The sequence below is a fragment of the Vipera berus genome (assembly GCF_964194415.1).
Source record: "Vipera berus genome assembly, chromosome: 1".
Classification (NCBI taxonomy): domain Eukaryota; kingdom Metazoa; phylum Chordata; class Lepidosauria; order Squamata; family Viperidae; genus Vipera; species Vipera berus.
This window is the reverse complement of record NC_138202.1, coordinates 335709108-335733957: the sequence shown is the minus strand read 5'-3', so window position 1 is coordinate 335733957 and position 24850 is coordinate 335709108. Positions and strand designations below refer to the sequence as shown.

At 40.9% G+C, this 24850-nt stretch overlaps 1 protein-coding gene across 1 annotated transcript in view; it reads right to left on the bottom strand.

The window, feature by feature from the left end:
* Nucleotides 1–23490, bottom strand: part of OTOF (otoferlin) — a gene marked incomplete at both ends in the record, with an annotated part of 185511 nt that extends 162021 nt beyond the window's left edge. Inside the window, 2 exons of the mRNA XM_081312999.1 lie at nt 7356–7414; nt 23412–23490. Of these exons, the coding sequence (XP_081169125.1) occupies nt 7356–7414; nt 23412–23490 (138 nt within the window). The remainder of the gene's footprint in view (nt 1–7355; nt 7415–23411) is intronic.
* Between the last annotated feature and the right edge of the window lie 1360 nt (nt 23491–24850).

Here is a 24850-nt window from a genome sequence, read left to right as displayed (position 1 = left end):
TACTCTGTGCTCTGGAAGCTCTTGGATGTAGTTTGGCTTATATAATAAATACATGCACAAAATAAAACAAATAAAATATAAACAAACCTACTAAGTTTGAAAGCTTCACTGGGAAGCTTTCTAGCCAGAAAAAAACCCAACAGGATTCAGACAACTCTGAGGAGCTAGAGCTTTCCCCCCACTGATATAGCTGAAGAGATTCACAAAAGAAAGCTTTAGCCCACAGCATAAAGTAGCATACATAAGAATACATGCATTGGATTTTTGGAGGCCTACCTTTTGCTGTCCTCCTTGCCAGATGTGACTGTGACAGAACCTTGCCTAGATCAAGCACTAATATTCTCATTCTTGCATGCCAGATTTGCCAGTTCAGAAGCAGTTTCGAGAAGGGACAGATTGGATCCTTGAGAATTAATCCACACCACTGTCTGCTATAAAATTTCAAAACCTGTTGTATCTCCATTGGGCAATCAAGTGACAATAGAAGCCAGAAGCTTCTTGCACCAGGTATTTACTATAATCTCACAAAAGAATAGAGTTAGAGAAACCTAATAGTAAAGATTCATACGTTTGAGGGCATGATTTTGATTCTAACTCCCAATCAAGGCAGTTCTCCTCTAAATGTTTAAGAACACCTATTATGTTTTACTGAAGCAAGCGGAATACAGCCATTATAATGTAGGCAATACCTATTGGACTCAGAGTTTGGAGAATGACAGGCACTCAGTCAACCAGGAGTTCCATGAATGAATCTCTGTTTGGACCATGACTGATTTAGGATCATGGATGATTTAGGATCTGTCTTTCTCTGCCCAATCTGTCTCATTGTGGGGATAAAATTAGGGAACATACTCATGTTCACAGAGGAAAGGCAGGAAATACAATAATACTGTGGTAGTGTTATTTTTCTTGTATTTCCCACAATTCATAGACATTATTTTAGCTGGCAGCAACACTGTTATTTTCAAGATTTATTCAAGAATAACAAAGCACTTTCCATTTCTTAAAATGGTTTTAATTGCAGAAATGACATATTGTCTTGGTTAAGGCTCTCTTGCCACAACTGTGGTACGTCAAGGAAGCCTGTAGTTCCCAAAGCCATGTGCATCTTTATTGGACTGTATTCCAGCAGACAATGTTCCTTCTGTTTGATCCCATCATGTGGCTTTATTGACCTGATGTTCAGTGCTCAAAATAAAGGATTGGATATAAAGCATGCTTGAATGTTAGGAGGCAAAGAATTTTCTTTGACAGTTGTTTTCACGAGGGACCTTTACACTCTTATTGGCATTTCTGGTACCTTCAATTCATTATTAAAAATTTAGTGACAGAAAGGCATTTCCTATACTTCTAATATGATGATACAATTAAATTTTCAATTAAATCTTCAGGGATACTTTATCTTATACATTTTCATAAAAATATATTAAGCAAACATAATATATTAAGCAAACATCTACTTTGCAGCTATGGAAATACAGTAGCCTCTTTCATACTGATTTTTGACATTCTGCCTTCTCTATGGCACAATTAGTTGTAGGATGCAACTCAGTTTCAGCAATAGACAATAGACAAGAATTTGCTATTTATCAAAGAATGTTCTTCAAACCTTTATTCCTAGCTTTATTTAAATATTTAACCCAGCCAAGAATTGCAGATACTTCATACACAAGGGAGTGTTGTATAATGACTGTAAGCACAGGAAAGATAAAAGTACACCTCATATAAAGCAATTAATTGTCAATCTTTGGTGTAAGAGTGGCAAAAGTGTCTAATATTGTGCTTGATTTTTCCAGACACTCTTCATCCACATGCCTTATATACAGTTTGAAGATTGCTAGCTTCAAAGAATTTGATCTGTTGTAAAAACACAGTGGGACTAATATTTTAAAGAACTTGATTATGCTTTTTACACATTGGATGGAATCAGATCAAAAAGCCCTTTCAGGTCTGGTGTCAATTAAGATAAGTAAATCTGAAAAAAAAGGACAATGGCAGTGATCCCATGGAGCATTATAGAAGTCTAATTAAGGTTTTGAGAACAAAGACTACATCATAGCCATGCTCAGTTTCATAAAAAGTCAGTCCATTTATCTGTATATTTTCTTTCACCTGTACTGAAAATGAACCAATCTATCAGAAAAACTCTTTTATGTGAATCTCACAAATCACTCATTGGCCTTAGATTTCAAGTGGAAGGCAATCAAGTGCGGATTTAATATTTTTATTTTAAATTTTATATACATTATAAAATGTACATAACGCATTTTAATAATTTTAAAATGGTTTTCTCATACTGTTTAAAAGTTCTTTTATATATCTCTCAAAGAGAATTCAAGGTTGGGCACTGAAACAAGCCAAACTCAAACTAGTTTGTAACGTATGCAAAGCCAAATATAGAGGGACACATAAATTCTGCATAAGCATGTAACCCTTTCAAAGAAAGCCCAAAGATGATGACATTAATGGAACATGGATGAAACACTTAAGGACAATACACCATCCCTGGGAACACCCTTCCTAGTTTGCTTTTTAACCACAATTGACTGGGTTTGCACAGTGTATTAAACTGTACATTGTATTTACAAACCATAATGGGTGAATTCCTACAATACACCAAAGGCAAATAAATCATATTATAGTTCAGTAAGACATGTTTAATTTAATGACAACTGTAGATCCCCCAGCTGAGAAACAAACTTGAACACCCCAGGACATGTGAACTAACCCTGATTCTAAGGTTACACCTATCTGGGACTCCTGAAAAGGTCTCATAGAAAAACAATGGAAGAAAGGGAAGATGACATCACACAAGGAACGTATAGGCTGATAATTTTCCAGTTGCACTGCATTTGCACCTAGTCAAAAGCATTGATATGTAATCAAGTTTCCCTTTCTAACATTGATGCCTTACTCTCTATAGAATAAGTTGGTTCTGAAGATTGCAGCTGAGTAAAATTCACAAAGAAAAGAAACTCACTGTGAAGTGTGGGAGGGAAAGGGAGAGAAAGAACAGAGGGAAAAAGAAAATGTAGGTGGGGAAGAGAGTGTCTACAACCTGAGCGTTTTAATGGGTATATGATGAGAGGGAGGCTGTTATGTAAGGTTTGCAGCATCCGTGGTTTATGTAACAACAGAGGAAGAGACAGCTTTGCAGATTTAGGGAGACAAATGGTGAGAGCTGCATCTAAGAAATTCTCTGCAATTTCACAGGCATAGACAGGGCTTACTTCAAGCTGAGCGATAAAGAGGATTGCCCTAGGCATGATTTCAGAATGTGAACAAAGAAACTTCTTTGCAGTATAAAAAGCTTATACTGCTGTACATAACTCCAGGCAGTTCATGTACAGCAGACGTTAAAATGCATGACTTCCAGGTAAAAGAAAGTAATACGTTCAGGAACGACCTGAACCAAGGGTGGCTTTTATGCTTTAGAATAGGAGTAGCAACTTGGATGCATAAACACAAGGCATCCATAAACTCTTACCACCTACATCCATACCACTAAAATGATAGTAAAAAAAATCACAGCTGATGACTCAAATTTCACAAGAACCTATGGGAGGATGACTAAAGTCTTATAAAATTGGTAATTTTAGAAGGAGACTCCAACCATTGTACAACAATGAGATCACAGAAGAGCAAATAGAACTGGAAACAGTTGCTGGCTGCAGATAAAAACAGAGGTAATAATAATAATAATAAGTTGGATGGGACCTTGGAGATCATCTAGTCCAACCCCCTGCTCAGGCAGGAAACCCTATACCATTTCAGACAAATGGCTGTCCAGTCTCTTCTTAAAAACTTCCAGTGTTGGAGCATTCACCACTTCTGGAGGCAGGTTGTTCCACTGGTTAATTGTTCTAACTGTCAGGAAGTTTCTCCTTAGTTCTAGGTTGCTTCTCTCCTTCATTAGTTTCCATCCGTTGCTTCTTGTCCTGCCTTCAGGTGCTTTGGAGAATAGCTTGAGTCCCTCTATTATGTCACCCCTAGTCCATCTTTACATTAAACTAGACATACCCAACATATGTGCTTTTTTTAATCCCATTTATATCCCGCCCTTTTCCAAAGACTCAGGGCGGCTTACAATCTAAGAAGCACAAATCAATGTGCTTAGCAATGTTTAAAACATATGTTTTGTGCTTTGGATTTGCAGTGATCCAAACTGGTTAAAATAAATCAACTGCAGATACTAAAAATGAGTTAATTCACAAAATATTGTAAAATTCCTTCCCCACCCCCGAGGCATAGAGTTGCAATGTATGCTTTCTATTCAGATTCCTATTTTTGCTGAAGGTGAAGAATAAAAAAGTTTAAAATCTATGTATTTATTTATTTAGTCATATTTGTATAGCAGCCCATCTCACAGGAAATGACTCCTAGAGTTGGACAGTGTGATTGAGATCATCAAGCCCAACCTTTTGCAAAACCATGTTCTGCAAAGTGCTCTTACCATTAGTACTTAATTTCTGACCTTTAATCAGACTCTGCTTTCTTGTAGTGTAAATCCATTATTCAGTATCCTCCACTCTGGAACAATAAAGAACAGGTCTTGACCTTCTGTGTGACATCCTTTCAGGCATTTGAAGAGTGCTATCATGTTCCTTCTTGGTTTTGTCTTCCCTAGGCTAAATGTACTTAGCACCTTCAATCTCTTTTCATAGAACTCCTGCTATGTACTGGGCTTGTGGTGATACACCACATGCCTTGCTGGAGCAGCCAACGGCTCTCCAGCAACCCAGACTGGCTGTCTCCGGTCCTGCAGTTCGCTAGCCCCAGGCGGCAAGAGTGGTTCAAACCCATTGGCTGCCGCCTAGGGGCTAGACTATATATTGTGGCTGGTTGCAGCCCAAGTTTCAGTACAGTTCCAGCAAGAATAAAGTATGAGTTATCGTGTACTCAGCCTCGTGTCATCATTCCTGCACCCAAGAGCCCACAACTTAACAACTCCATCTCTAGTCTCCTGAACAACTTGTTGTTCTTCTTTCAACTTCTTTCAATTTTGCTCAATGCTTCTGAAAGGATGGTGCTCATAACTTCATACAGTATTCAGAGGAGGTTCTGACCAAAACAGGCTAGACTAGAATAATTTTTCCTGTGGATTTAGAAACTGCATTTGCATTTGTTATACAACCACATCACATTGGTTGCCCATATTCAGTTTGCAATCAAGTAATGTTCCAAGATTTTTTTTAAAAGTGTTGTTACCAAGCCAGATGCCCCCAAATCCAGACTGCTGGGGGCCCACAATGTCATCACAAGAGGTCCACGAAAGCTTGGAAGAAATATTATGATTTAAATCTTGAGTTAAGTCTTGGGGGGGGGTCTGTGGCCACAAAAGGTATTTAAAAGGAGTCCGTGATGAAGAAAAGGTTAAGAACCACTGCCCTAATTTATTCCTTTCAGCCTTGTGAAGTAATTCAGGCAAGAAGCACATCCAGAAATACAAGCTCTAACTTTATTATAACGTTATATGAACAGAATCATTCATGTCTGAAAGTACATCTCTCCCTCCTTATTTTTACAGTCCAAGAAACTAGGGAGGATCCCTAGTTTTAATTTTGGTCAGTTTGTTGGGGTTTAGCACACTTCATTTAATTCAAGAAAATGGGTTAATTCAATTATCAGTTTAAGCATTTAGATAATTACCTTCCTGTTGAAGTTTACCTTGAATAAATCCTTTTTTTTTTTTGCTTGCCAGGATCATTTTGGGAAATGAGGGTTTCTTGATTGTAGTAACCATTTTGTGAATGGGCAAGTCCTTCTTTCACTATAGCCATTTTAATCCACACTCTATTCTCAATATATGCCAATCAATGCAAAATGTTGGAGATCCTTAAGGAAAAGGTATGTGACCCTCCAAGCTAACAGCAATACACTTACTGTGTCTCATATCCTCTGTAGGTTGAAGTCATCTGGCTGATCACTAGATCAGGGCTTTTCAACCTTTTCACCCATTGTACCACTTTTAGGATATGGCAATATCCAAATACCACCAGTTGCCTAGCAAGGTGTCAAAAACTTGATGACCAAAAAAAAAAAAAAGGAAAAAAGTGATGAAGTACAGGTAGTCCCTGACTTACAACAGTTCGCTTAGTGACTGTTTGAAGTTACTATGGCACTGAAAAAAGTGCCCCCCAAGCCACAGCCGAGCAGGACACCTGCCTGTCCGCCCAGCGGCGCTCTTCCTCCTGTCCGAGGTTTTCATTGTTGTGAGCATTTCTGTTGAGGATTGGCAGCGGGGGTGGGGTGAGGGGTGTAATGTATTGGGGGTTTTGCTTGTACTGATTCACATGTCTGTTTAAATGCTGCTTAATGGTTACTCAATGGTGTGTCTGTGTAACGGCTATGGACCAAGCCAGACTTGTTGTCTCCAGGAATATCATTGGTAGATTTGGGGCGGGAATGGGTTACTTTAAACCTATTGGCCGCCGCCTATTGGCCAACCATATAAGTAGCTGTGCAGCAGCCACTGTTTCAGTTCTGTTCTGCTTGACTCCAATAAAGCATGTTACTGTTTGGAACCTTCCATCTCGCTTATTGCCTACAAAGAACCAGCTACACAACAGTGTGTGTGTGTGTGTTGTGTTTGGTTTTTATCCCCCCCCCTCTGCTGGGTGGTTGCAGCAGTTTTTTGTCACTTCACATGACCCTGGGACACTGTGACCATCATAAATATGAATCAGTTGCCAAGCATCTGAATGTAAATCACAAGATCCTGGACATGCTGCAACATTCCAGCTGATTGGCGCTTCTTCTAGGCTCAGCAGAAGTGCCAGGATCAGTGCTGCTTTCCAGCTGATTGGAGCTGCAGGTGGAGCCTGGCGTTGATCCTGGCGCTTCCACTGAGCCCTGACAGCCCTGCAGCTCCAGTCATCTCTTGCTCAGGCTTGTGCAGTGCTGCCGCCGGTTTAGCTCATTCCCCTCCCCCGCCACCACTTTTCTAGGATGGTCACCTACCACCTGCCAGGTGCCAGTGTACCACAGGTGGTACCCGTACCACTGGTTGAAAAGCCCTGCACTAGATGGTAGCAAAGTATCAGAATTTTCTATATTCCTTTGTCATATCTACAGGTAGTGATTGCTGGGGGTTTTCAAGATCAGATCTTACGTTCATGACTTACTTTATCTATCTATCTATCTATCTATCTATCTATCTATCTATCTATCTATCTATCTATCTATCTATCTATCATATTTGCATAGTCGCCCATCTCACAAGAGAGTAACTTGCCTCTATACTGATGGAGCACAATTGCCAAAACAGAAAACAGAGCAGCTTGTCTGCAGGTCTGAATTAGTGGCAGAATATAAAGATGCCACAATTCATAGCCTCTCTCCAATTCCTTCCTTACCTCATCAAATGAAGCTTCATTCTCACAGTTCTCAAGCACTCGAGTGTAGAATGAGAGACCTGCAAAATCCAAAGAGAAAATGATTTTTAATATTGATAAAATGCTGTGGAAAGACAAAGCTGATTGTTAGAGTAAAAGAAGGACATCTAAAATGACTGTGTCATATATTATAAGTTGGATAGGTTTTTCATGCAATTAATTATCTGCATAGAAGCCAATGCAATAGTCAGGAGCTGTCAAGTCACATATTTGTTCTGAGTCAGGGGAAAAGCAGGAATTCTCCATTATCTGTAACTTCTATTATTCAGATGACAAACTGGAGATCTCACACCATCCATAAAGCATAATAGTCACTGGCTGCATTTACATAATTTATTTTACATGGTTATTGAATAACATTATCCTGTTTATGGGTTTGCATGATATATTTACTGTAAGAGTGAAACAAACACATGGGCTATTTTTGACTGACATACTAGGGTACATAAAGGAAAGTAAGATTATCCCTAACCAAGCGTAGCGTGTTCCACGCATGCAGCAGCTCAGTTTTCAACTGATCTCATTAAACTTTAAGATTGTCTTACTCTTCTTTGATGTACCTAACCTCATTGTAACATCCTGAATTTTATGATGAAATTATTTATTTTGTCACTTTAAAGCCAGGCAGTCTCATTATTTAATTCCAGAGCAAGTTGTAAGCCTAAAAATATACACAAAATCTCTTCAGATATAGATGATTTTATCATATTAATTTTTCACTTACTAAATTTATATTCAACCTTTCCTCCAAGAGCTCAAGGTGATTTCCATGGGAATCTCCCTTCTATTTACCTGTGCAACAATAAACTCGGGAAGGAGGTTGGGCTGAGAGACACTGCCTGGACTAAAGTCCCCCAGTTTATTTCTCATTACTGAAGTGGGACCTCAACCTGGATCTTCCCAGTCTTTGACTAATAGTTTAGACCAGTGATGGCGAACCTTTTGGAGACCGAGTGCCCAAACTGCAACCTAAAACCCACTTATGTATCGTCGGGTGCCAGGTGGGCATGGCCCATTGGCTGGGTGTGGTCCACTGGGTGAGCGTGGCCCATTGAGTGGTCATGACTGCGGTAGTAACGGCAGACTGGGTGGGACTAAAAAGTTCAATCAATCAATTCCAACTTTGTGAGATCTTTTTTTCCCCACGAGAAGTTAAATTGATTGATGGATTGAACCTTTTTTTTTTTGCACATGGTGGCGGAGGCCTAAAGCGAAAAGATTTTATAAAACCCAGCTGAAGATCTAGGACTGGGGCGACGGCACATGTGCCCACAGAAAGGACTCTGCATGCCACCTGTGGCACGCATGCCATAGGTTCGCCACCATGGGTTTAGACACTACACTGTACTAGTTACTCTGCCACTTTAGTTTATTATAAAATAAATGCACCCAAAGTAATGGAGCTCACTTTATTTAGATTTTCCAAGACAATATTGGTCAGATAGACATCAGCTGAAGGATTGTTATAACAGGGCAAACAAGATTGAGCCATATGGATAGTTCCCTATCTGAATGCCCTTTAGATGTGTTTGATATGTTGCCCATAACCAGTGGTGGGATTCAAATACATGAACAACCGGTTCTCTGTGTGGATGCCACTTCCAGAAGTCCATTCTGGGCCTGGGCAACAGAAAATTAGCTACAGGTTCTGCCAACGTGGTGCAAACCTGCTGAATCCCACCACTGCCCATAGCCCTCAGTAACCTAGGAGATGGCTTAGTGTTTGCTACTTCTGGAGGGCCGCAAAGGAAGGCTAAAGAAATTTTCTGGAGGAGCCATCTGAAAGTTCCCTCATACACAATATAGAACCATAGAATTATAAGACTGGAAAGAAACTTAGAAGTCTTCTAGTCCAACCCTCCACCCAAGGTAGGACTCCTTGAATCATACCGGACAAAGGGTTGTCCAATCTTTTGTTGAAAACTTCCAGAAATGGAGCACCCACAACTCCGGGAGGCAAATTATTTCTCACTGTCAGGAAATCCCTTATTTCCAGATTGGGTCTCCCTCTGAAAAAATTTCCCCCATTGCTTCTTGTCTTGCCCTCAGGTCCCAAGAATTGACCCCTTCTTCCCTGTGACAACCCGTCAAGTAATGGCAGACTGTTCTCAGGTGTTCTCTAAGTCTTCTTTGTGTGCCTTTCCCCCCTAATTCCTCATACTGAAGTATTATTATTCAAACTCACTGTGACTCTTTACTTTATTAACATTAACACAAAGAGTGATCTGCCTTCAGGCCATTAACTATATCGGACAAAACTTATGGATGGCATTTGGACTTTTCTGTAAGATTTGTGGATGCTGACTTTCCAACTGGTGAGAATTCTTTTGTATCCATTGCATCTCCAGCCTATTTGATCAACTCATTTGCTTGGGGGAAAAGAAAACATTAAACCAAAGGAGCCTAAATGTACAGTGGCAAGAGCCTAAAAAACCCTGAACCATCAAACACCTTATGAAGGGAGTAAAACTATCAGAGAAATTGTTAATCCTGGAATGACACATACAAGGGAAGATGATAACATGGATTTTACTTTTCATTCACCTTTTTCTTCGATCTCTACTTTTTCAGTTTACCAGTAGAGGAAAATGTTATTAAAAATGCTAAATATATATATCCCCAATTCCCAATTAACCTCCCCTGAAAGCCAGCAGGACTTGTTCATTATTAAATCTGCCTTCTTCTAGAAATAAAAGATTGCTTATTTTTCAATTTTATTGTGTTGTTTAACATAGTGCGGCAGAATTTGTTGTTGTTAATTACTTTTTCTCTCTGTTTAAAATTCAAATATAGCTAGAGTGATTACAAAATAAGAAACCTTGATAATTTCCCCATAGGATTGCAATCACAGTTTCACTTATATAGGATTTGGGTAATTTCACTAGGTACAGGCAATCATCTCTTTATTTACACATATAGATCCACTTTCTGAGAGCACACATGCTGGTTGAAGCAAAGAAATCTAATCTTTCAATTAAGTTTCCAGTCATTTCTCTATGAAACAAGATGGTAATGTTGTAGGTATTATCAGTAATAATAACACCCAACAAGTCTCAATAATTTGCAAGCAATATAGGTAGCCATCAACTTATAACAACTTGTTGAGTGATCATTCAAATGACTTATAACAGATCCTCGCACTTATGATTGTTGTACCATCCTCATGATCACATGATCAAAATCCGGCAACTTGGCAAGTGGCATGTATTTATGACACTTGCAGTGTCCTGGTGTCACATGATCAACCACTAGCTGGCTTACAAGAAGCAAAGTCAATGGAGGAAGATGGATTTGCTTAATGACTTCATGATTTACTTAAGAACTAGTGATTCATTTAACAACCAAACTAAAAGGTTGAGGTATACATACTTAATAATTTGGGGGGGGGAGAAAGGAGGCTTATGACGGCCTCCTTAGAAACTGGACTGGTGGAACAACCAAGGCATGGTTACCACATCAGTGAGAAGGAACCATTTATTTTCTATTTCTCCTCCTTAAAGTATCCCCCTTTGAAACGCCTTTGAGGATGTTTCGATAGTTTTTTTATTCCATTCTTCCTGCTTGAAAATCAGTTCAACATGTGTCTTCTGTTCTGAATGTGCAGTTGACTCTGTTTCTGTTCCCTACCTCCAGGGAGAAATCCAGCATTGTTTCATCAGAAGGACAAAGGTGCCAAGTTCTTCAATGACGTGAGAATCTAAGGTTCTCTTTGGATCCCACATTTAATCCACCCTCATCCCAATAATTTCCTCCTGTATATTACCTTGGTAACTTGGCAAAAATTTTACAATGTTTAAAGGAAGCTGTGTGGCTTTCCCTTCTCTTGGAGTCTGTCACTGCTTTTTAACCAATATCACAGGAGAAAGGAAAGGCCTGGCATCCAAGCACTGAATTAATATGCAATATGAATTACATATGAACAAGAGGATCAATGACTTCATGGACTTGAATTGATTTCAGTAATTTAATACTGTTGAAAGAAACCTAGATTAAACAGCAAAACAAAATACACAGCAGCAACACTGGCTACTTCCAGACATATGCTTATAGTATGTAATATTCAAACTGCATTGTGTGGTGTCAACAAGAGTGCATGTTTTGGTCATTACCTATCTTTGATCTCCCTTTTGTCTGTTTGGAATAATTTGTTTAGCCAAAAAGACCTTGAAAAACATTATGAACAGAGGATCCTTCCGAGGTAGGTAAAATGAGGACCCAGATTGTTGGGGGCAATAAGCTGACTTTGTAATAATGCCGCTTGGGTGTGTGTGTGAAAGCCCTAATAAGCAGGCATATACATAGAATGAAGGCTACTGCTAAGCTTGTAAGCCGCCCTGAGTCTTCGGAGAAGGGCGGGATATAAATGGAATTAAAATAAATTAAATAAATAAATAAATTTTCTCAAGGACAGTAGCAAACTCTGTGTCAAGTGATGAGGAAATCAGGAGATTCAGTCAGTTCAAATCAGTGTAAAGATTTATTGCAATTTTAAGCTCTCTGAAAGCATCTGAGCTACTAATGGTCAAAGCAAATTGGCAGTGTATAAGAGTCAAAGGAATTCAAGGTGGGCTGGATTTAGATCTCTTGTGGGTGTGAAGGGCCTCATGACTAATGACACGACTGACCTTTCCCTTAGGCTCAATCTGGTCATCTCCTGCAGTCTATTGCTGTTTCTCCTTTCCTTGTCCCCCACTGAAAACTTGAGTTATGTAAAAGGTGGGATAAAGATATAATCACAATCATATTTCTAACATATGCAAATGTGTTTCTCAGATCTGTACACATACTTATAAAAAAAATCTACACAACAATAGTCTGAGGCATGAAGCTACTGGCAACCTTCTAGAGAGAATTCTCCCTAGGGAGAATCCCTTGACACATTATTTTCCCTTAACTGATCTCAGAAATTCAGCAAGCAACATTTTTCATTAGCAGAAACAAAGAAAGCGTTATAATAGGAAGAATCAGCTAGAAGCACAAAATGAATATTTTGAACTATGTATTGTTAAAAGAATGCACAAAGGTATGAAGCATTTGTACAGAAGTTTAGAACGTTTGTACATAGCATATACGCACTGTACATAGCATACAAGCACTGCTTGAGCAAGGTCCAAAAGATTGTCTGGGACACTACACATCCTCTTCATGACCTGTTTTCCTGGGAGGAGACTTCGTGGTATCCGAAGCAGAACATCCAGATTCAGTCACAGTTTCGTTCCATACAGTATTAACCTTGTGAACTCTCAAGCTTCCTCTTTCCGCTATGTATTCAAGATGGACAGTCATTAATATTTATCTTATTTATATGTAAGTGTGTAGGTTTATACATATGTTGTGTATAGCATGTTTATATGTGTGTTATGTATGTGTACACGTTTGAAAGCAAACAACAAAATTTCATTTTTAATGTGTACCAATGTGCCCACAGTAAAAAATGACAATAAAGGTTATCTATCTATCTGTCTATCTGTCTGTCTGTCTGTCTGTCTGTCTGTCTGTCTGTCTGTCTGTCTGTCTATCTATCTATCTATCTATCTATCTATCTATCTATCTATCTATCTATCTGCTACTATAGGAATGAATTTGGAGGGGTGCTAGGAAAGAGAGACTGAGGAGCTGTGTCAAATACTAGACATCCATCATTTAGGTTAGCACCTATTTGTATTTAATTGAAGAGTTAAACTGAATAGTGACACTATTTTACAAAGAATGTTTTAGTAATGGCTTGTTGAATAAATCTACTCTGTAAAAACAGACTATTGGGGATTAGCCATATAATTTCCCATGGCCATTGCAATGCCTATGATGCTAATAGCTGGTGGCTGCTGACTTCAAAAATTAATACGCGAGAAAAATAAATCAATTAAAGAAGGTTGCCAACATCTCATAAGGTGGCCAAATTCAAAAAAACTCTGTGTTCATAGTCTAACATGAAATCTAGCATGAGATTAAAGTGTTTTTAATTTGTAATTTTAAACAAATTACAAAATTAAAGTTTACATATAAACACTTTGGTATCCAAGTGTTGTGCAGTTATGTGATGATGTGCACAATTTCAGCTCGATGCCTCAGACATCCAGATCTCATCATCTGGCCCCCAAAATCATCTAATTCTTTTCAGGCACTTCAAAATAATTTTCTTTGCACTAATGCAGAAAGCTTGTCACCACTTTCTGGAATGGATTTTTGAGTTCCTTCTAGGAATCTTGATTTCCCTCATCCTGCAGAACCCCACATCTGCTCTTTTTCATCTCACTGATCTGCTCTTCAAGGTAAGAAAGGGAAGGAAAGAAGCAGCAGAGATTCCAGAAGTGCTTTTTATTGTTGCAGGGCAAAATAACTGAATCTTGAAAGCCTCTCTGCCCCATCTTATACCAAGCAAGACAGAACATCCCAGATGGGGTGCTGGGGATAGTGGTTAAGCACTGTGATGATCAATTAGCAGGGGTCCTGACAAGGATTTTTAACATCTCCTGGCAAACGGCCTTTCATGCTTGAAAGCAGCCACCATTGTCCCAGTCCCAAAGAAAACAGCAATTAATTGCCTAAACAACTACAGACCTATTGCATTAATCTCTGTAGTGATGAAATGCTTTCAAAGACTGGTTCTCCAACATCTTAGGACATGCCTCCCACTGGACTTTGACAAAGATCAGTTTGCTTACAGGGGGAATAGGTCAACAGACGATGCCATAGCTACTGCTTTACATTCTGTAGCAAGCCATCTGGAGAAACCTGGAAGCTATGTCAGGATGCTTTTCATTGATTATAGCTCGGCTTTCAACACTATTCTGCCGAGCATCCTTACTGAAAAGCTGACTGACTTGAATTTCCCCCCCTCCATCTTGATTGGATTAAAGACTTTCTGAGGGACCGGCTACAAACAGTGAGGGTCAGGTCTGTTTCATCCACCTTCCTGAAGCTTTGCACTGGCTCACCACAAGGCTGCATGCTTAGCCCCTACCTGTATTCACTGTACACATATGATTGTGTATCGTCTGACCCATCCACTGCAATCATTAAGTTCACAGATGATGCAACCATAGTGGGTTTTATTACAGGTGGAGATGAAGCAGCGTACAGGGGGGGAGGTACAAAAACTATCCTCATGGTGTCTAGAGAATAACTTGCACCTGAACATCGGCAAGACAAAGGAGATGGTGCTAGACTTCCAGAAGAAAAGAGAGGAACCTGCCCCACTTTACATCGGGGGGGGGGGCTGTGCAGAGATAGTTTCCTCCTTTAAATTCCTGGGAGTCTACCTCTGTGAAGATCTTACCTGGAAAACCAACACAACCCAGGTGGTCAGAAAGGCCCAACAGAGACTCCACTTCCTCAGGGTCTTGTGGAAGAACAGGGTAGAACAACGACTGATGATCTTCTTTTACCAGTCTACTATAGAAAGCATCCTCACACACTGCATTGTGGTGTGGTATGTTGGCTTGACAGCCGCGGATAAAAAGATACTACAGAGGGTGGTGAGCACAGCACAAAACATCGTGGGCTGTCCCCTGATTCCACTGGATGACATTGCCAGGGCCCGCTGCCTTGGAAGAATAAGGAAAATTCTCAGGAACAACTCACACCCTGGTTGGTACGTCTTTACTCTCCTACCATTGCGTAGGAAATATAGAAGTATAGCCAGGCGCACCAACAGGCTGAAGAACAGTTTCTATCCATGGGCCATCAGGCTCCTGAATGGGAAATAACCTTATGTATGATAGACTTGCGGGGCCGGCACGTTATGCAATTAGCTCACATGGTGTAACAAGATGGTGGGTTTGTTGTCACTGTGAGTTATGATGGGGGGGACATGAAGGGAGGCTCAGCCAATCTCATTGTACACATGTACTTTGATAATAAAGGCTCATACACTCAATCAATTGCTTTCTCATCCTTTCCAATTTCTCAGGACTGAGTAGTATCTTCTCCTACTACAGCTCTTCAGTAGTCTCTGCCCCCTTTCCCAAGACCATCTTCACACTCTCACAAGACATATCATAGACAGTCTTAAGCAAATACATTTTAGTGGGTGTTTTCTTGATTTGATATATGAGACATTGTTTGGAACTGTATTTCTTCTCTCGGTGTTCTTAAATGATTTGTACTTTACAATTCAGGATTTTATGATTTGTTTCCTTGTGAGAAATGTACATTTTGGTGCAGAGAAATAGCCTTGAGCAGCTGTACCAGAAAGACATTCCAGCTCTACAACTTGGGGGCTTTAATCACCTCCCAACTTTCCCAACCCCTCCAAGTTTCATTTCTTTCAAGAAAAATTAAGTAAAAAGGTTTGGTCTTTTTTTTTAACTAAAAGAAGCACTAACTGGGAATTGTTCAGCTATAGAACAATCTAAAATCCAGGAGCAATCTTTATTTTTTTATGAATGCCTGAAGCATTCTTAGTGAACAAAAATGGTTGATTCTTGCAATCAAGGGTTGCTTTTTGAAGATATTCAAGAAAAATACAATGTTCTGAAGCTAGTGGGTATAAAAGTGAGCAAGCAGTAGGAGTTTTGCCCCTTCTATTCATTGATAACTGGTTTTTAGGATAGTGTTCAAGCCTGACTTTGCATCTGCTTAGGCTTTTTGTCAATAATTGGGGGGAATGTGCATGTTTTGCCTGTCTCAATTGTTTTGATTTGAGTCTCTTGCCTCTATGTCAGGGGCAACCAAAGATTGATTGATTACATGCCATCAAGTCATTGTCAACTTTTAGCAACCAAAAGATAGATTTTCTCCATGATGATCTCCCCCTAATGTGGACCTTCAGCTCTTCCAACTGCACCCTCATTGCCACTTTAAAGGAGTCTATCCATCTTGTTGCTGATTGCTCTCTTCTTCTCTTTCCTTCTACCTTTTCCATCATTGGAATATTCTCCAGAAAGCTAGGTCTTGTATTGTGTCTGAAGTAGGATAATTTGAGCCTGCTCATTTGTGGGGAAACGAGAACACTGGGTTCATTTGATACATTGATTTGCTTTCTTGGCTCTCTATAGTATTCCCAAAAATTTTCTCCAAAACCAAAGTTCAAAATGGCTGCAGCTGTCTGCCACTTCATTACATGTGTAACAATGCTATAGCATAGTGTATAAAAATGGAACTAGACTTTATAGCCATGATAATGACTTTTTTTGATAACAGAAGTTAAATATTTCTGGATTATGCTGGGTTAAGCATGGTTGCCTTCAGATTTCCTAACATCTTTATGTGTGATGATCTATCACAAGACCTACATTTCAATCTATTTTGCAAGGTCAGTTCTCAGTCTAATTAAAGTATAACTATATGCAGTCAAATCCTTTTCAGAAAATCAGAATTTAATTCTCAGATCAGGAATCTTGTTTTATACCTGTATCTTTTAGAAAAGGATCTTTGGCAACTCCCATCTGGATCACATATAGCAATTTCCTCATCATCCAGTTGGATTCACTTTAATGAATTACAAGAGAAAAGCTAGTATGCTATTCTTTCAGCAAGTTGATCAAATTCCACTTGCAGAGGTTTTCAGTTGTAGAGAGTAAGTCATTTAGCCTTTTGCAGGAGAAAAGAAAATCCAGATCCAACAAGTTGCATGGTACCTTTAAGTCAAAATAATTTAAATCCTTATTTTAACATCTAGTGCTTTGGAATCTGAACCAATCAATCATCATCATCGCCATCATCCTCTAAAAAAAATCCCCATTTCTAACATCTAATCTTTTCTTTTGCACAGCATGTCTTTCTGTGGTGCCAAGATAAACATATTGCTCAAAAGCCTGTATCTTTCTTCCAAGATTTACTGTTGTTCTTTTACAAAAATTACAACAAAAAGGCCTCAATGGAATCATTATTGTGTATATGTGTCCTTGCTCAAACATTTTTCCTGAAAAATTTTCCTCTGTACAAGAAATACAGGCATATGGAAAGTAATTTTAGTGAAAAATCTCCTAAAGGGAAAATTAGTTAAAATGATCTTGACAATATTACTGCCACCAGTTTCTATTAATCTGCAAACTTGATGAGACTGGCAAATATACACATTCAACTATGTCCAGCATATCTCCATATTTTTTGTATTATTATTTGGAGCTGCAGAAATTAAAAGGTTATTGTGGCAGTTAAGCATAACTTAACCCCAAAAGGGGTAAAGGTAAGATCCATTGTCAAGCTTGGTTCTATTCCTGGTGATGTCTTGGACATATCTATGTACTTTTATTTAGACATGGTTTATTACTGTCTACTTCCAGGATGTGTTTTTAAAGTTCTCAATCTAGCCTCCACCCTGGTATTTTTTGGGTGGTCTCCTGTCCAAGGACTAACCAGATCTGGCCTGGCTTAACTTTCTGAAATCAGCCAAGGCTAGCTAAGTACTGCCACCAATCTAGGTAAGTCATGTGAATTTGTTAAGCTCCCCACAAAGACAGATTTAGAGCATCAGACTGAGGGACTTCAATAGTAAATAAGAGAAAGTGATGAACACATTTTGAGTCTTGGATCCCTGCTGTTTCTTGCTCCAACAATTTGTCTGGAGTTGAATCTGGAAAGGAAATAAAAGCCTAGACTAATAATTGCAGTGATTTAGGGCAGAGGTCCCCAATCTTTTGGGCACCAGGGACCGGGTTACATGGCAAGAGGTTTTTTCACAGACTGGAAGGGGTGTGGTTTTGTGTGCTGCCTGCATCCTGCAGATGGAGCTTTGCTTGTTTGTGCAGCCTGGTTTTTGGCATGCTGTGGCCCGGTACTGGTCCACGAACCAGGGGTTGGGGACTCCTGACTTAGGGCACTTGAGGGAAAGGATCCAGTAGGGCCCATACATGCACATTTTAAAGGTTATATTGTTTATTATGTGTAAATATTGATGCCACTCTTCTGTAAAGCTTCTAAGTTTGCAGCTTAATATTTGTTGTTGTTGTTGTTAGTTGCGAAGTCATGTCCGACCCATCGCGACCCTATGGACAATGTTCCTCCAGGCCTTCCTGTCCTCTACCATCTTCTGGAGTCCATCTAAGCTCACGCCTACTGCTCCAGTGACTCCATCCAGCCACCTCATTCTCTGTCGTCCCCTTCTTCTCTTGCCCTCCATCTTTCCCAACATTAGGCTCTTCTCCAGTGAGTCCTTCCTTCTCATTAGGTGGCCAAAGTATTTGAGTTTTAGCTTCAGGATCTGGCCTTCTAAAGAGCAGTCAGGGTTGATCTCCTCTAGGACTGACCGGTTTGATCGCCTTGCAGTCCAAGGAACTCGCAGGAGTCTTCTCCAGCACCATAGTTCAAAGGCTTCAATTCTTTGGCGCTCAGCCTTTCTTATGGTCCAGCTTTCACTGCCATACATTGCAACTGGGAAGACCATAGCCTTGACTACACGCACTTTTGTTGACAGGGTGATGTCTCTGCTTTTTAGTGTGCTGTCTAGATTTGCCAGTGCTTTCCTCCCCAGGAGCAAGCGTCTTTTAATTTCTTGGATACAGTCCCCATCTGCAGTGATCTTGGAGCCCAGGAAAATAAAATCTGTCACTACCTCCATTTCTTCCCCATCTATTTGCCAGGAATTGAGAGGGCCAGATGCCATGATCTTGGTTTTCTTAATGTTTAGTTTCAACCCAAGTTTTGCACTCTCCTTCTTCACCCGCAACAAGAGGCTCTTTTAGTTCTTCTAGCTTAATATTACATATATGCATTCAGAAAATAAACAAAACACATGCTCTCCAGAACACATCCTCTCCAGCAGCCAATACTCAGATAAACAGGGATTTAACACCAGACAAACAATCAAGCAGAAAACAATACTTCAACCAAGGCACTACCAAGGAGAAAACCACACCCCCACCAACACTGACAGGGCAAGCAACTGTACAGAAACCAGAACAAATCCCACACTCTCTTGAACTGATGATATAGCCTAGTCCAGGGGTGTCAAACTCAATTTCATTGAGGGCCGCATCAGCATTGTGGTTGCCCTCAGGGGGCCGGGTGGGTATGGCCAGGGTGGGCGTGGCCTACTGGGTGGGTGTGGCTAGAGTGCGTATGGCCTACTGGGTGGGTGTGGCCAGCTCTACATCGTTCGCATCAAGGGTGCCTATGGGGGCCTGGGCAGGAGTGGGACAGATCTGAGGGTCTCTGGCAGAAGGAGGGTCTCTGGGCCAGGGCCAAGTCAGTGGGGGCCGTTCCCTCACTGTTTCCAGGATGGCTTTGCGGGCCACATGAAACCACTTCGCGGGCCTGATCTGGCCCCCGGGCCTTGTGTTTGACATGTCTGGCCTAGTCGGATAATGAAACATCTGCAAGCAAACAGCCAAACTCAGAGAGCACCAAGAACTCCACAAAAAATTAAACATAAATAATAAATAAATAAAATCCTTTCGTTGTTACTGCATAATATCAAAAATAGTTCCAGGGATACTTCCTGTACATGGGCATTCCCCATTGGATTTGGGATAGCCCTACGATAATGACTTTGGTTATTGGTTCTTTGCCTGAGACAGCACATTTCATGGGCAAGACTTGGTTTGGTGGCTTTTAATTTCCTACTGCGGTTACTTACTTCTGTTACCATTGGCAGAATCTTCCACGGTAGGTTGATTGGTCCCAAAACTCGGAAAATCTTTGCTAGTTTCTTACTTATTTCATCAGATGGTATTATATCACATGGACAAGGCAAGTAGCTTTTCCTTTACTGCCCAGCAAAACACTCCAGCTCAAACTCTCTATTGAGGATAGATGTTCTGTACCAGCCTGCTACCGGCCCTACAGAAAAGGCAGGGACAACCCCTTTACAAACGGCAAGAGGCTGGAATTAAGCCTGCCAAATTTATTAACATAAAACAGCAAAACAAGACACCAACCATGAAACAGGAGCTATGAAACAGGAACTAATCAAGCGGTTGCCTTCAGCAAACCAGCCCTCCCATGCATTCCCCTTTTATACAGTTCAGGGCATGGCTTCTCTCTGCCTCCTTCCGAGGTGCCCCATTGCCTTCCTCTGTTTACTCCTGATTGACTGCCTCCTGCGTCGGGCGTCCTTGAACAGGGCCAGCTGTGGGTCATCTTCATCCACGCAGTCAGGCTCACACAGCTGGGTCTCCATCGTGACCAGGTGGGAGGGGCCTGGCTGAGGGCTCTCATCAGCAAGATCTTCAACCCCCTCAGCAAGCTCTTCAACACCCCCCTCCTCCTCTGAGTCATCTGACCCAACTGCCGAACCCACAGGCTGACCCTGAATCACAACAATAGATTGCTGTAGGATTTTCTTGATCTAACTGTCAAGTTTCTGACATATGACACTAGCCCTGAACTCTTTTTGTACCATTTGCCCCGGCAAATGTGATCATTAAAAACAGGAGTGCTTCTGCACATATCCAGAATGTCCCTCCCTCATCTTTAATAACAGAGAAGCAGAGAACAGTATTTCAAGGCAAAAGATGGGGTTTCATGCCACAAGATTATTTTTATCATCTATCAACCTCAGGGAGCAGCTGCATTTTCTGAATGGGGCAATATGCCTCAAACCATTTCCAAGGATGAGGAGTATTCCACTAAATCTCATGGTACTAAGTAGTGTGCAAGAACCATTTGAGCTTCAGATTGCACTGAAGTAAAATCTGTCATGAATAGACTAAATGGGGAGACTAGGTTCCAAAATTCAACATGCATTAAAAAAAAAGAACTGGGAAAAATTTATTTTGAATCAGCATCAATATTGTGAAAAGTTCTAAGTATTAGGACTGGAACTTCACCCTATCCTCATATGTAACAAGTGTGCCATTGTACATTACAGATCTTGTTTGCAAGTTACCCTTGACCTTAGATGTAGGGGGCTGTGTAAGTTGCAGCTGCTTTTGCCTTTTACTAAAGAAAAATATCCTTGAAGCCTGTGTCCAGAATCGATAATGGGCATTTAAGAACCACTCACATATACACACAATACATGCACAATGTTTTTGAACTAGGAGATATAAAAACATTCCTATCACGCCAACTATCTATTTCAAAAATCCTTTTTAAAAAGTGTAATAAAAAGCCACCATTTTTAACAGTTAAGATTAAAATATGTGTAAAGAAATACTCCTTAAACCCATATGGTTGCATTCTTTTTCCTTTTTCCTCATCAATTGTTTTCTTTCTAATTCTCCCCCCCAAGTTTTATTTCTGCTCAGAGTTGGGAAGGGGCAAAGGTTGGTCCTTATAATGAATTGGGGCAGCAGATGTGTTGATTAGAACTGATGTGGGGTCTAAGGAGATAAGTTAAGTAGGAGTGTTCCAGTTGAACACACTCAGGATCTAATCCAATATGTCTAATTCAATTTATCAGAAAGTCTCCAGATTGTGTTTCTGGCATAATATTTCTATTCTAAGATGCACGCTTACCTCTATTTGGAAATTTTGCTAGGCTTTCCACTTATTCTTGTCTGCTGGTTGACCTGACCTGAGATAGTTTATAGATAAATATATTTATATTCTTGGACACAAGGATAAGCTGGTGTAGAAGTTAGACAACTATCAAGAAATCTGGGTGGATTTCTTTAACTCGTTTGGGCATCATCAGAAAATCAACTTGATTTTAGTTTATGAGGTTCATGCATTATTTTTTCTTATGGCTGGTTCTGAATTTCAGAAAACAAACACCTGAAAATGCAAACCATTTCACTTTTAAGTCCAGGATGTTTTCCATGTGAGAAGAAAAAATATTATTTGATATAGTATCTCAGAAATAATACTTATGACATTCTTTGTTCATATATTGTCATGTATATACTAAATGGACACTCCATGGAGGTGTCATGCAATAGCTGTGATTCTAATAGAACATATAAATTGAAAAAGTCAGAGCACATCAGTTCTAATCAACTACAAATCATAGCCCATTTCTCCAGTAACCATTTATACTGTCCTTCAGTATAATTCAACCCTTATTCTGCCAATGTAACAGGGGTGAGGGCAGGTGTTATGTTGTCTCAGTGATGATTAGGTGATGCTATAAATGTTTAGTGGAAAATAAGTATACCATAACTTTGGTCAAGCCACTTTCCAATTTCAGCTCTAACTCCACTCCCCTAGACAACATGAAGATCAAAAGGTTTACATTTTGCAAATCAGCATTAGTGCGAGCACTAACTTTCTGCAGTGCTGTATAAAAACAATGTGGATTATTATATATAGTGAGCACTCAGCAGAGAACAGTGGCAATGTGTATCTTTCAAAGCTGTGTGCATACATTTAAAGCAATACTTTGTATGCCAGCGGTTCCAGGTTCAACCCTGGCATCTCCAGCAAAAGCTGAGAAAGCGCTCTGCTCAAAATGGGGAAGTGCTTCTGCCAATTCTTGTGTCAGGATCTGACAAACTGCTGTTTAGGAGGCAACTTGCTTGTAACCCCTATCACAATTCACTTGCTATTTCCACCAAATGGGTACCTCATTGTAAAAACCTTGCCATGTCTGAAGCATTGCAGAGATGCAGGAGTGTGCCACATGTTACACATTTTCAAAAAATGTGACATTTAAAATGACCCTGAAGTTTTTATTGGCACTCTTCTTCTTCTTCCTCTCTGTCCTCATTCAAAAGCTCAAAAATGTCTACTTGTGTAATTGCAAGCACGATAATTCTTTGAATAAGAAAACAAACCATAGTCAACAATAACATACCAACTCAGTCCTCAGATCCTAACTGGATGGAAAAACTATGGTTTGGAACCTCTGAGGGTTCTTCAGACATAATGTGGCTCCAAACTGAAGGAGCTGTATCACCAGGGCTTGCTGACTCCAGAACCTGCCAGTTAAACAACAACAGCCACAACTCCAAGTAGCACTAGTCCAGGCAAAATAGGTGCATGAGCTATTCTTTTCCAGAATGAAGCCGCCCAAACACTAGGAGAGTAAGAGCATCCTTCCCAGGAGTCATGCCCTTGTTCTGCAGGGTTGAGACTCCTCTGCAGAGAACTTTCCCTTCCCTGGGACATGCAGACCGGCACACAAACAGGCACCTATCTTGCAGCATCAAAAAGAGCACCTCTGCTGCAGGCTACACAACTGGGGGCATGTACCTCTGAAAGCCACCTTGGCTATCCTGTCCGCTTTGCCTCTCAGGTTGGTGACCCTCTTCAAACGCACGATCAAGGCCATGGTGGGCTGGTGGCCGGGAGTGCACTCTGCTGTTGTTGCTACAAACTGGCAATGAAAGGCAATGGGCACAACGTTTGGAGCAGATATGGGGATCCAGCCGGGCTGCCTTCAGAGCTGTGTCACCCTCCTCTTCTCTTTGCCTGCTGAGCCTCCCTGCAGCTCTTCAGCTGGAAAGCGACCTCCTCCCATCCCGGTCCAGATCAGGAGCTGTAAACCAGAGCTGCTGTGCCAATTGGGCTGCCTGCGAAGCAGTAAAGTGACTGCTGGCTCTCAATTATTCAGGAGCTGTCGCTGGAAAGTCCCGCTCGGCGCTCTCTTCACGCTGCCCGGACTGGTCCCTTGCTCCAGGCAGGACTCTCCCCATCCTTCCACCGCTTTTAGCAGGAGGAGAAAGAGGATGCTAAACGCGAGGTCGCTTCACGACGCCTCTCCTGCCCAAAGCAACGTGACTTTTGCCTGGGGAAGCCAGGATAACGGAGGAGCATCCTTCCACCACGCTGGCTTTGGCCCCAGGGGCTGGAGCTACGGCTGGCGTGCCTTAACTGCTTCACTGCTGAGTCCCCCCCCCACCCAAAGGAGCGCCAAGCGGGGCTTACGCGATCCTGGGAGGGACTGAAGGTAGATCGGGTGGGGGGGGTCTCAGCTTCCGTCCTCGGGCTGCCCCCTAGCCGATTGCTGCATTGGAAAGGTAGGCAAGCAGACGGGCATTTCAGTCCAAGCTCCTAAACCGAACCTCGTTCGCTATCGATCCGTCCACACATTAAAATACTCGACCCCGAGGATTCTCTTTGCACACCCTGTATGCGGAGCGCAAAGGGCTCGATTGGTTGCTTTATCGTAAGGATCTTAGGACGACCTCCGTTCTTCGTTTGCATTTGGGGTCCAACACAGGACCTCCGGGGAAATTCACAAAGAGCAAGAAGAACTGCCCCCCCCACCACCACCACCTTGCCTGTTCCCAGCATGCAAACTCAGAGACAGGCCAGAGAAGGTATCCCTTAATTATCATGATTAAATCTAAAACTATTTAAATATCGAGACTTGCCCAAATACCATATTACTGCATGGAAGAAAAGAATGGAGGAAACAGGGAGTAACTTTGTCCATTCGTATTTTCTTCCATTTTACAATTGAGAGGCAGCTGGGAGTGATGGCCAGTTTAGTGTTAGCCTAGGGAAGATCAGATTTCACTCTTCATTTGGCTAGGAGAGGTTGACTTTGGGTGAGCAATTCCTTCTTTCACCTGCTCCTTCTCTCTTCTCTCTTTCTCAGCCTGACCTACCTCACAAGATTGTTGTGGGGGAAAGTTAGAGAAAAGAGCACTTTGTGCAGTATATATGAATCCTTGAGGCAATATTTG